This window comes from Pygoscelis adeliae, unplaced genomic scaffold (assembly GCF_000699105.1).
Source record: "Pygoscelis adeliae isolate BGI_AS28 unplaced genomic scaffold, ASM69910v1 Scaffold122, whole genome shotgun sequence".
NCBI lineage: Eukaryota > Metazoa > Chordata > Aves > Sphenisciformes > Spheniscidae > Pygoscelis > Pygoscelis adeliae.
This window is the reverse complement of record NW_008824358.1, coordinates 3,177,991-3,190,760: the sequence shown is the minus strand read 5'-3', so window position 1 is coordinate 3,190,760 and position 12,770 is coordinate 3,177,991. Positions and strand designations below refer to the sequence as shown.

At 39.3% G+C, this 12,770-nt stretch overlaps 1 protein-coding gene across 1 annotated transcript in view; it reads right to left on the bottom strand.

Annotated features, from left to right (window-relative positions):
* Positions 1-12,770, bottom strand: part of XPO1 (exportin 1) — a 41,910-nt gene that overhangs the window by 16,866 nt on the left and 12,274 nt on the right. Inside the window, exons 4-12 of the mRNA XM_009319582.1 lie at positions 7,866-7,927; positions 7,744-7,788; positions 7,474-7,655; positions 6,948-6,996; positions 6,743-6,862; positions 6,515-6,643; positions 4,784-4,942; positions 1,795-1,992; positions 993-1,131 (exon numbers count right to left, since the gene is read on the bottom strand). Of these exons, the coding sequence (XP_009317857.1) occupies positions 993-1,131; positions 1,795-1,992; positions 4,784-4,942; positions 6,515-6,643; positions 6,743-6,862; positions 6,948-6,996; positions 7,474-7,655; positions 7,744-7,788; positions 7,866-7,927 (1,083 nt within the window). The remainder of the gene's footprint in view (positions 1-992; positions 1,132-1,794; positions 1,993-4,783; positions 4,943-6,514; positions 6,644-6,742; positions 6,863-6,947; positions 6,997-7,473; positions 7,656-7,743; positions 7,789-7,865; positions 7,928-12,770) is intronic.

Below are 12,770 nucleotides of genomic sequence, written 5' to 3'. Positions count from 1 at the left end.
AGGCTGAGAGACTTGGGGTTGTTCAGCCTGGAGAAGAGAAGGCTCCGGGGAGACCTTCTAGCAGCCTTCCAGTACCTGAAGGGGGCCTTCAAGAAAGCTGGAGAGGGACTTTTTACAAGGGCATGTGGTGATAGGACAAGGGGTAATGGCTTTAAACTGAAAGAGGGTACATTTAGATTAGGTACAAGGAAGAAATTCTTCACTCTGAGGGTGGTGAGGCACTGGAACAGGTTGCCCAGAGAAGTTGTGGATGCCCCATCCCTGGAAGTGTTCAAGGCCAGGTTGGATGGGGCTTTGAGCAACCTGGTCTAGTGGAAGGTGTCCCTGCCGAGGGCAGGGGGGTTGGAACTAGATGATCCTTAAGGTCCCTTCCAACCCAAACCATTCTATGGTTCTATGATATGTAATTAATTGCAGTTTTTGTACTTTCAAGCAAGGTCATTATAAGACCTCAGCACTAACTTTGGAAAATATTTTTGAAGCTTAAGTTCAGGCTGGAATTGTGTGTTCTGTTTAAGTAACTAACTATAAAAAAAAAATATTAAAAGTAGTCAGAAGACCTACTGAAGGAAGAAATAACTTTTGCTGAGGAGTGCTTGGTCTACACAAGACTACATCTACAAGTGAATTAATAACCAGCAAGTCCACTTCAGAAAAATCCTTCCAATTTAACAGCTTTCTGACAAAACTAAGGTTTCATTGGTTCTGAAACATTTTGGTAAAGGAATATCAAAAGGTGGTGTTCAATGGGAAGAGGCAAGAGACAAGAATTAAGCAGTGTATTACTACCTAACCAAGTTATACAACACTACATGCTTAAAACAGAAAACTTAGACCAACACTGCCTCCTCCCCTTCAAGTTTGCATACTGCTCCTCACCGATAATCATTTTACCCGCACAATTCAGATCATAAGCTAACATTCTGTAACACACATGCTGCTGATGCAGCTGCAAAGACCTAGAGCACAAAAATACCAGCTAGTACACTTACCCAATGTTTCTCTCATATTTTTATACAAGTTTATGGAATCTGTATCCTTCATGAATTCTCGTACTACTTCCCCTTGATCATTTTCCACAACTAGGACTTCTTCAGGTTTAGCCATACGGCTAACCATTAGCAATCGAACCTGTATATTGCAAAGGAAAGTTAAAATTGAATCAAACTGTGACATGAAAATGTACACATAGCTCCACAGGTGTTTCCAGAGCACTCTGGTCAGGCAGTTTGACCCATATAAAGGGTATAATCCAGCACTTCATGAGATTAGCTCATGTTAAGATTCTATAGAGTCATGTTAACTAAAAAGCCATTAAGAATAGAGCCTGCCGATTTCTCTCTCTTCATGAACAAGCTGAATAGTTAAAAAAAAACACCACCAAAACCAACCTATGAAGTATACTTTCTAGAGCTTCAAAATGCATATGCAATATTAGGGGTCTTTTAAAGACCACTTTTTCCATACACACACTTTTTTTTCCCTCCAACTGTAACATTCCAGCCTTTCTCTGTTTAAAGAAACAGTTTAATACAGATTTATTTTTTTAAAAATTAGTCTTACATTCGTAATAAGTATCAAAAAATTTGAAACACCGTAATAGTCCTGTCATCTACTGGTATCATGTTAAAGTATTTTTGCAATTGCAGCACATTAAATAACTAGAGTTGAATCAATTACCAACTACTCAGAGCAAAAGAAGTTTTCTTATGTTACTCCTTACATGAGGCAAAATCTCTAAATTCAGGGACAGTCTCTAAATCTTTACAGTACCTTTACTTAAGCATGGATTACCTTGGACAATACAGGCAAATAAAGCTGTCTCCTTGGAGGAACATCGAAGTGTTGACTTCCCGAAAGCAATGGAGAAGCAGATGTTGAAAACGGACTTTCCCTGTAGAGCTCAGCAGCTAAATGATTCCAATATTCAAGACAAATCTTGAAAATTTCAGTTTCTTCAACTTCTGATACCAATAGCATATAATGAAGAGCCTGGAAAAGCGTGGTTTAAACATCTGATCACTAATTATTTCTGCAGATAAAACCACACTGCTTCAAGTTCAGTTATCCAAATACTGATAAAATGGCAAATTAACATAGAAGTTAGGAACAAGAGGCTTTAACATTGCAATGACATTACTTACAAGTCAGAGTTCTGACCAGCAAAGCAACTCAAATAAAGCGTCCTGTCAATTACTGTCATTTTCCAAGTGTGTATCAATTCTTAAATCTAAAGTAGCCTAAAGACATCTTAAAAAATACCATAGCCAAATCAGCCTGTTCGTAAGTTATCAAACTCACAGCCACAAGCTCAAATGCCTTCTGCAAGGCATTTTGTTTAGAGCCTCAAAAACCCCTCAACAGCTAGTTTGAATTACTGCTATTCTCAAGACTATTACTGCTCCTTTGTTCTGGATCCTTATACCCTGAAGAACTGAAGACAACCAAAGCCATACTGCTCGCTTGCTTTCCGCAGAAGCCATCTACCAGAACATTTTGAACTTCTTTACTGACAGAACAGCCACAGCAGACTGAGGAGGGAAGGCCGCTGACGCAATTCTGACAGACTGAGATACCAGCCATAGAAATTAGAACTACATAGCCAAACATTTTTTGCCTAGCTTATTTTTCAGTCCCCCGGGGAAAGATATCAAAGCAATAGCCCACCAGTGAACAGAATGAAACAATGAAATCTGAAGACATATTCATAGCTTAGGTACTACAGCAACTCAGAACATTTTAGATGGTAAAGACCTGATTCAGCATCTGTACCTACAATACCAAAAGCGGGATTCAAAACAACCATACATTATTCTTATACACATCAATTTTTCTTGGTAATTTCACTTGCAATAACTTATGTAGCTTCCTTCACTAGTCTACACAGCTCCAATGAATCCGTGGAACAACTTCAGAAGATCTGCTACATCCAAAGTGCAGGAATAAACAGGTTAGAATGACATTGAGCTTTTTAAAGTAACTGTGTAACTACATTCTATTACATTGGAACTTACAGAAGGGAAATTTGCAACCATTTTAGGCCCGCCTAAGAACTTTGTTACACATTTCATCATCCTATACAAGACTGACAGTCATTCAGAATTGACTTTTGTAAATGTCGGTTTTAAAGAAGAATTCAACATAGTTTTGCCTGACAAGAGAGAAGGCCAGTACCTAGAAGTTGCACTCCAACTTACACACAATTGCACAGGACATGCAACAGCTTCAGCCGTTTACACAGGTCTTGCTAATAAAGCCTCAACGTAAGTAGAAACTTGAGCCGTGCTCCCCCAATTCACAGTTATTTTGAAAGCTTATTACTTGCAAGTTCAGGAATTATTTGGGAACTGTTGATAGTTGCTCTTTTTAAAACAAAAAAGTGATACTCCTCTTAGTCCATCTTCTAAATAAGCTACAATTTGATATTTGCAACCCACTTTATTAACATACATTTTTTTGCAGAGGGCTACCTCCCGAAGAAATGTATTGAGAACACTAGCTGGAAGACAGACTAGAATTCAGATGGACATGTTGGATTACAGCTAATCCACCTGCAAGATGTACTTCCCCCTCCCAATGGAACCTGGTCTCCAGGTTTAAACTGCGGTATTGTTTCTCTACCTCTGTCTGAGGGCAGTTCCTCACCCTATCGCCTCCATACCTGCACAGGGCTTGATTCTGGGCACAGGAAGTGGTGCTTCAAGGGGCTATGGAGCCAGTTTCATCCCCTTGGAGCTCAGCAGTGGGAGGGAGCTAGCAAAAAAGTCACCACAGAACAGCTCACCCTCAGCAAAGTTTTTATTCACAATTAAAAACACACAGTTGAAAAACCCTAATTTTGTCATCTAGCCCCACTACAGCATGAGGTAGTACCTTGAGTGTTTAGTAGTCACCTAGAATTTAAGCCTTTCCAACCCTTCATTCTTAGATGAATTTCCAGTAATTTCCACAGATCCCTGTGGTTTTGACAGTGAAGTTGCACTTTACTGTCAAAACTGAAAAGAATGCAGCAGTCTCCAAGAAAAGAAGGGAACGAGCAGAGAGGAAGGACAACTGTAAATCTTTTTCTCAGCAACTGCTGTAAGATAGCTGATAATTGAGGCCCGTAGGTCCTCCTCCAAGACCAATAATGTTACAATAAAGCATGCATAGTCAGTTGGTAGAGCTCTGCCATTAAGTGTTACTGGCATACATAGTCTATTACATAGAAACAGAGTATCATCCTTGAGAATTATATTTAAAGCCTTTCAGTTAAACTTCGGGAAACGGCAACTAGGCAAGAAGCTACACCAGGACAGAAGCACTGAACTACAGCATGCGCCGTACCCTAGAAACCAGCTTTGGACGCTGCATAAAAACATAACTGAGCTGTTTCACACAGACTGATGAAAGTCATAGCAACACCTTCTCTATACGAGTTAAACACAAAACACGGTACGTAAGACCCCACGGAAAAAGAATATATGCATTTATTTTAAAGCAGTACTTAACACTTTCAAGGAGGAACAAGTAAGAAGAGGGAGAGACAGAGACCTATGGTCTTCAGACATTGTATTAATACAGGATCACTGAAAATAGAGTGCCATTGAAGCATACTAGGAAACAACAATTTTGAGAGGTTTTTTGTATCATTCATGTGATTTACTAATTATGTGAAGGAAATGAGGGGGGTTCCTCTTACCCACTATAAGTACAACGATCTAGAAATCGTATTACTACTGCATCCTTTGAGCGTGAGAACACGCTTGCTATATTTTGAAACCGGATAAACTGAGCAACTTACCTCCATTAACGTTTCCCTCAGATTTAATCTTTTTTCTATAAGTTGACCGTGTTCCTTGAGGAACGTGCAGAGAAACAAACTGAGATTCTGAATGAAGTTCTGTTCATCATCTTTTCCATTTGAGTACGCAAGTCGGATATTGGTATTTAAAGGAAGCATCTAATAAAAAGCACACAGACATAATCAAGACTTTCCCATTTTATACAGAAGTAGAACTACTCTACGTTAACAAGTATTTTGCTCCCTTGGCAAAAAAAGCCCTCTGCTTTTCATGGCCTCCCCTCTTTACAGAGCTTTCTTACAAAAAAGTCTTACAGCTCCTTCATTTCATGCTAGATCCCAAGATGGACAGTAAGGTGAAAATGCAAACAGATACAAAAGTTCTGATGAACTAAACCTTTTTCCATCCCTTGTAACAGCAGCTGTAAACAACAAAGTATCTACTCTATCACAGATGTTTCCAACTGGCATCAGGCAAAGATGGCCCAAAAATGCATTTGTTACCTGCCCCTAGTAACGTTAAGTTTCAAAACATTACATCATCATAATGTTAAAACAACACGAAAGACCTCCTCAATAATATTTAGAAACTAGCAAGGAAGACTCTGAAGGATACTCGAACATGTTTTTCGGTAATCTCAGAGAGATCTCTGGCACCTCTTAAGAGATGCGTTGGCTTTTAAATTCTATCTTCATACGAATAAAACATTTTCAACATCGTCATCAAATAGCGAACTACATTCTTTAAAGTCAACACTATTAAGCTATAGAACAGTGAGTACAAAGTTTAACATTTTTGCTGCTGCCAGCTTATGTGTAGTTTTGATTGTTCTCCAACTTCATTTTACAAAGTTGAGAGAGTCAAATATTTGCAGCAAATGCAACAGTTTGCATCAAATTCATACGCCACAGTCATGCTAAAAACCTGCAAGTTGCAAAACATGCCAAATACCCAACCTGGCATTCAACTGCTGTTTTGAGGAAAAACTTAGGCCAGATACATTGGCATTTAGAATCAAGAGCATCATCTGTAAAAACTGAGGAAGTAACGTTCAGCTGCCCAACACACAAAACTTTGGTGTGTGCAAAAATCTGCCTTTAACTATAACTAAATAAAAATCCTATAGCTCCACTTGAAGCTGGGGGAACAGGGGTATTAACAGAATCATTTAGAACACGCCTTTTCTAAAGAACCTCCAAGATGGACCAACATTGCAACAGAGGAAAAAATTGTCAAGAAAACCTTGCAACTGTTCACATAAAATGCAAATACAGTGAGGAAAGCTACAAACTCAAGTACCTAAACCTGAGCCGGTCAGAGGGGAATCATCAAATTACATAAATTTAAACCATGGCTTTAGATGACAAACATTTCTATCAGTTTCAAAAATTAAATAGTAACTTGCAGAAGTTAGGTCAGGTCAGGTCTCACAAGTCATGCCGTACACCTTTTTTTGCATGTCTCTCAGCTTTCCCCATCAGAGAGCCCGAGTGCTCAAAAAGCCTCTTAAATTAATCAAAACAAATCAATGCAGCAGAAATACAGCTGTGATCCTGAGTCAGAAAAAAATACACTTAGCATCTTCTGGTCAGGTCATAAATACCACTGAAGAACAGTATTTGTCTTATCAACAGCTCTATAATGAATATAAATTTGTAAACTGAACTAGGTTCTACAGAGATTGATTCTGCGAAATGAAACAGTCAAGAGAGATCTATTAAAAACATTACCTGTTTTAACTGCATCATGGTCAATGTAAAAAGTGTTACAAACTGTTCTTCATACTGGCTTACACTGACACCTGCAATCTCTGTGAGGCACTTCAAAGACACGTTTCGAAACATAGGAACATTTAAGAACTATTGAGAGAAAAAAAAAGAGATTACAAGAGTGTTGCACGCTAAGGTTTTTTGCAACTTTTATTTAAATTTAAGAGCCATCAATTTTTGCATGAGTACCTTGTATATTAGTGTGCTGATTAACTTGGTCTCAAATATATATCCCAGAGGAATCCAGTTCAGAAATCGTAGCAAAGTTTCCAAAGTTGCATGAACTAAGGGAGCATTTTGGGAGTTTTCCTGTAAACGACCATCAGTGTTTATGATATTGTTAGGCATGATGGGGGGGAATTTTTAAAAATATCATTGAAGAAATAAGACTTACCATCACAAACTGACACAGTTGAAATATCTGAGAGAATTCATTGCACATGCTGTAAAAAAAATAAGTTAAAAATTAAGCATTTCCACATTCCATAAACAATCCTATCTACTTTAATCAAAATGTCTATGCTCACAGAACAGGTCCTGAAGACCTATGTCCACGGAGGCATTTACAAGCCACCTGGCTTTTACCAGTTTTCATGGTAATAGTGCATATTTTGAAGTAGCTTGAAGTGTGTGCCTGCAAATTCTGGCTTGAAAACACAGGCAACGCTGAATGCTCTGTTAAATGGGTAGGAACCATCAGTCAACAGATGCTACTTGCAGTAAGGTAGAAATATCTGCATGTACAAGTAAGTTTGGTATCACCTTACACCTTTAATGAAAAAAATCAGTAACCCACTCAGTCTCAGAAATCAAATTAGACAAGCTGTAGGCGTTCACTCAAAAGCTCAAAGTGAGAGCAACTATTTAGCAGCAAGCACAAAGTCTACCCTATTTATTAAGAGTTAAAGATATATACTTGCCTGTCTTTCAAATGCTTAGCTTTTACTTGAGTAATCTGGCCACTGGAAAAATCAAACACTTCTTCACTCAGTAGTTTAAGGATCACCATATTATTCTGACAAAGGCTTTCACTAGTCCTGCTTGCTCCCACAATATCGCTTATAAAAGTCGGCCAGTGCTTTGGCCATTCCTGTTTCAGTATCTGAAAAGCGAAGCATCCGTATGTTAGATACATATGCAAAGCCAAAGACTTTATAACAAGATTTCAAACTTCATGAACTCTAGCTTACCTGAACAAGAATCATATTCAGTTTCCCAATATACACCTTCTCTTTCTGGAGAAGAGAAACGAAGAGTCAGGTTATGCATAATATTCCCCTCCCTCTTCCTCCCCTGAAAAGAATTCACTTACTTCTACACATGTTGGATCAGAGGAGGTCTTGATAATTAGGCCGACAACATATTTTTTAATACCTGCAGAAGAGTTAGGAATTTATTTTCAACTATGCCAGATATCACGAATATAGTAATAAATATTTTTGAATTCAGATGTTTCACGTTTTTAAAAAGAAACACCTCTAAGGAACATATATGAGTGTGTCAGTGAGCATCCCTCTTGACTTGTGTGCTATATGGAAAAAAAAATCCACCTTTGTATCAATTCTGCAAGAGGATATTTCAGATGTACAAAATGGCTTTACACTTAAGCTATTTCAATAGAACAAAAGGCAAACAGACTAAGGATTAGAGTATACTTGTAGCAATTTGCACCAGATAAATCTATCAGCTTCCTAAAGGCTGCAAGAAATCGTGAGAAACCCTGCGCCGGTGGCACTGCACAACACTGTATTAGGCTGAAGATGGAAAGATGGCATCCAGCAAAGTCCAGACCCTGACATATATTGTGATAGGTACTTACAAATGCTGCTGTAGAGCTCCCTTAGTGAAGTGTTATTTGTACACATTGTGCATTTTCAGATCATACCTAGTAACTCCAAAGTTGGCAGATATATTCTTACTGCCTCAGCCAAATGTTCATGATGTGCAAGACAAAACATAAACAAGACAGTCCTCCATCTTTGACTAATGCTTTATTAATAAAAAGTGAACTCCAAAAATAGATAGAGCTTTCTAAGCATGACTCCAGTTTTAATGCCAAGTTAGCTAGAATTGCACGGAAAGCTTTGATACATCACCTTCACTGTATGTAAAAGTTCCGAGATGCTCCAGTTTACTTAGGTGAGCCATTTTAAACACAGAAATTCCTATGCACAGCATTTACGAGTGAAACATCATGCCAGAGCTTAGCGAAGTTTTCCCTGTACAATCTTACAAGAATGAAACTTAAACTTCATTCACCAATACAGTACGATGCACTTGGATTTGGACTACTACGCTTTTATGGCACACATGGATGCTATGGATTACAACACTCAAATTCTGGTTTATTGCTTTTGCCTTTTTTTTTTTTTTTTGGCTTAAATTAACAATCTATCAACTGGGGGCACAGACTGTATTTAAATCATTCGGTTTTTTATGTTTCTTCTGCAAATGTTTTTAAATGACTTCAGAGTTTTCAGCTCCACCACAAAAAAACCCCACTGTAGCAAGCTATACTGCCTGAACTTTCATTTTGCCACCTAATCCTCAGCTGCCTCCTCACCATTAACCTATCAATTGCTGAAGACACCGAAACAATGGCTTTCCAAATGACTCTTCATCACAATATACATATCTAAAACCATTCTGTACAAAGACATCTGACTTCAAGAAAAGGCGTGCACAGAGGATCTGGAGTCATGAACTAGATGAACATCACCAATAGTTCAACATAGCTTCGACACAGCGACCGATCCGAGCACATCAGGGATTAAACACTTTCAAACCAGCCAAGTGTTTTCTTGTCATAGTGAAGTTTTTGAATAGGTGTATTTTTTTGCTATTCAACTTCATGAACCCAAAATCTGGTTTCAATCGTTCCTTCAACAAGGCAGTCAACTGACTCATGCAGACAACAAAATGCATACGCTGAAGTTTTTTAGAAAAAGTTGTCACTACCAAGAAGAATGCCTTATGTTGAAGACATTTCATTTTCCCCTATTCTAAATTTTAAAACATTTCTAAGACTTTACCAGAATTAGTCATTTTTTTTCCATTTCAGGCCTGAGCAACAGGATTAGAAGAAACAGTTTGGTAATTGCATTCTCATGAAATCTGGAAAAACTAGGTCTAGACTTTGAGCCATTAGATACATACTAGACAGAAGTTGTTCTACAGGTAGTTCCAATTACAAATGAAACTATTCATCATTATAAACTGGGATCAAACCACACTACTCCAGAAGAATGGTCATTAACAAAATAAATCTCACTGTCAGTCACTGGGTTAGAGTTATTACCAAGCACTAGCATTAGTCTGACATCATAGGCATGTCCTGGTATTTTAAACCTAAAACACACACACTGTGCTGAAGCATTACAGTAATTCATAAATGAGATATGAAAACCCCCCAAATAGTATGGAAATAGGTTTGCAGTGCCAGAAACTGAACTATTGTAACTGCCTGCCAAACCACTAAGGGAAACCTACTGTTGTAACTCTTCGCATTTCAAAAAGGAATTAGAAAGTCAGTATTGTTCTTTGACTTCCGACTCCAAAGCTGCATATTTTCCATCTTGCTGCATCAGTAGTATTAGGCTGTTTAGTTACAACTTGAATGCTATGCCACCATCGATCTGGCCTTGGGATCAGCAGATGGAAACAGTTGTTTGGGTCCAAAGCTTCTCCATTGAAAAAAAATGGTGACCACGGCTCAAAAGACAACCTAAAAAGTTTGCTAGTGTTCACTGGTCATGCTGCATGCTTCTTAAGGTCTTCCATCCAGTGACCAAAATTATATTCTTAATCCCTTAAAAGCAGCAGCTATCCAATTCTCTAATGCTTTTTTGGCTTAAATGGCATTTTCTAATTTTTTTTTTTTTAACTGAAGTATTGTGGTTTCTGCTCCATATTTAATAGTTCATTTCTTTATCATTCCACAGGAAAGATAATTCTCAGTAGAACAAAGATATTTCAGCTTTATACTCTGACAAAAATCAACACATAGGCTAGTTACCATTTTTCAGCAGAACACGTCCAAGAAACTGTTCAAGGGTAGCAGTCCACTGGATTTGCTAAAATCAGTGTGTTTTGAGAACTTAAAAGGAAGTGTTATTTTAAAGAGGCAGGCACGGGACACGCACAAGCCACACAACCACTGCCTAGGAGCTCTCCTTCAATCACAGAAGCAGCTGAACAAGTCTTGAAGATGGCAACAACGCAACTGCCAGGTTCAGACCCTTCACTGAGCTACACAGGAAGAGACCGACATTCCTGGAAAAACAGACCTTCCAATAAAGCAGAAGGGGGGGGAGGGGAGGGGAGGGGGGGGGAAGACCACAATACTCAGGACACACGTAACATTCTTCAAGGACCATCCAACATTACAACTACGCTGATCTCATGACAACCTGTGACCAAAGGGAGCAGATTCTGTTTTCCATTCCAAATCTTTCATTGACGCAGCACTGGCAGTCCTAGCGCCTGGCTCAAGAGCTTGTTCAGAGGCTGAACTAGTAGGAAAAGAGTTACCAAAAAAATTCAACAGTTTTAAACTGTTTTGAAACAATCTTCTGCCAGCTTAGCTCCTTGAACCAGTTCACTAAAGGGCCAGAGAAGCACCAGTACTGGCTCAAAGACGTCAAATAGTGCACAGGTGAGGAACACCTTTATCCACAGCAGTTAAGTAGCAGATCAACCAAGCTCCAACCCCAAACTATGTTCTAGTTATCAGAAAGGCTGGACATCATCGCTGTCAGAAGGCCTGGACCAGCGCCACTGTTAGCATTTTCTGGCAAACAAAGTATAAAAAGTACTTTTGCACAAAGTATAAAAAAAAGGAGGATAGAGCAAGGACATTAATTCAAGGCCTTTTAGAAAGTTTCTGGATGAACATTAGATATTGTAGTCCTTCTGTGAAAGCTGCTCCTCTCCAGAGAGGCAAACATACAGCAAAACTGAAACACTTTCTGGAGGTAATGTATTTCCACCGATGACCCAAGCTATGCAATGGTTAGAGCTGGACTGGGACAGTGACGAACATCACGTTATCCAACATGAGTAAATTCTGCAGTCTGAACTTGAGAAGTGTGAAATATCCTACAGTTTTATCTTTGGATGTGCTTTTAGAAGCAATTACATCTCACCTAGGCTGTGTAACCTGAGCTCAGAGGAGTTCCTATCACCAAACACAACATGTTACCATGGTGCAGGTTTTGGCTGGGGTAGAGTTAATTTTCTTCATAGTAGCTGGTATGGGGCCGTGTTTTGGATTTGTGCTGAAAACACAGTGTTGATAATACAGGGATGTTTTAGTTGTTGCTGAGCAGGGCTGACACAGAGTCAAGGCCTTTCCTGCTTCTCACCCCACCTCACCAGCGAGGAGGCTGGGGGTGCACAAGAAGTCGGGAGGGGACACAGCCGGGACAGCTGACCCCAACTGACCAAAGGGATATTCCACACCGTATGACGTCATGCTCCGCGTATAAAGCTGGGGGAAGAAGGGATATTCAGAGTGATGCCGTTTTGTCCCCTAAGTAACCGTTACACGTGATGGAGGCCTGCTTTCCTGGGATGGCTGAACACCTGCCTGCCCATGGGAAGCAGTGAATGAATTCCTTGTTTTGCTTTGCTTGCACGTGCGGCTTTTGCTTTGCCTATTAAACTGTCTTTATCTCAACCCACGAGTTTTCTCACTTTTACTCTTCCAATTCTCTCCCCCATCCCACTGGGGGGGAGTGAGCGAGCGGCTGTGGGGTGCTTAGTTGCCGGCTGGGGTTAAACCACAACAACCATTAATGCACAGTCAGTGAGTACACACCTGTAGACAAAACCACTTCTAGTACTTAAGACATACAAGCACATCCTTTTATGCAGTTACAGAGCACAAACACTTAACAAGTGTTGAAAGTTATTGTAACTGGTGCTGCAGATGCGAGTTTACACTAGTTCACTAAAATTAACAAATTCTCCGCTTATGTTAAAGAGTAAGAGGCACAAGGGAAGCAGGTGGACAATGTAACTCGGCAAGTTAACATTATTTTGCAACCAAAATTAGAATTTCAAATCCTAAAGCTGAGTTGTCCCTTCCAGGGATGTTCGTATGCATGCACACTTACACTAAACTGTTTAAGTAGTCCCAAAACGTGGTCAAAATACCATCTTATTTTTAGTCTTAAGAAACAATGCTTTCTGACATTGTCCCACAAAATCATCTTTC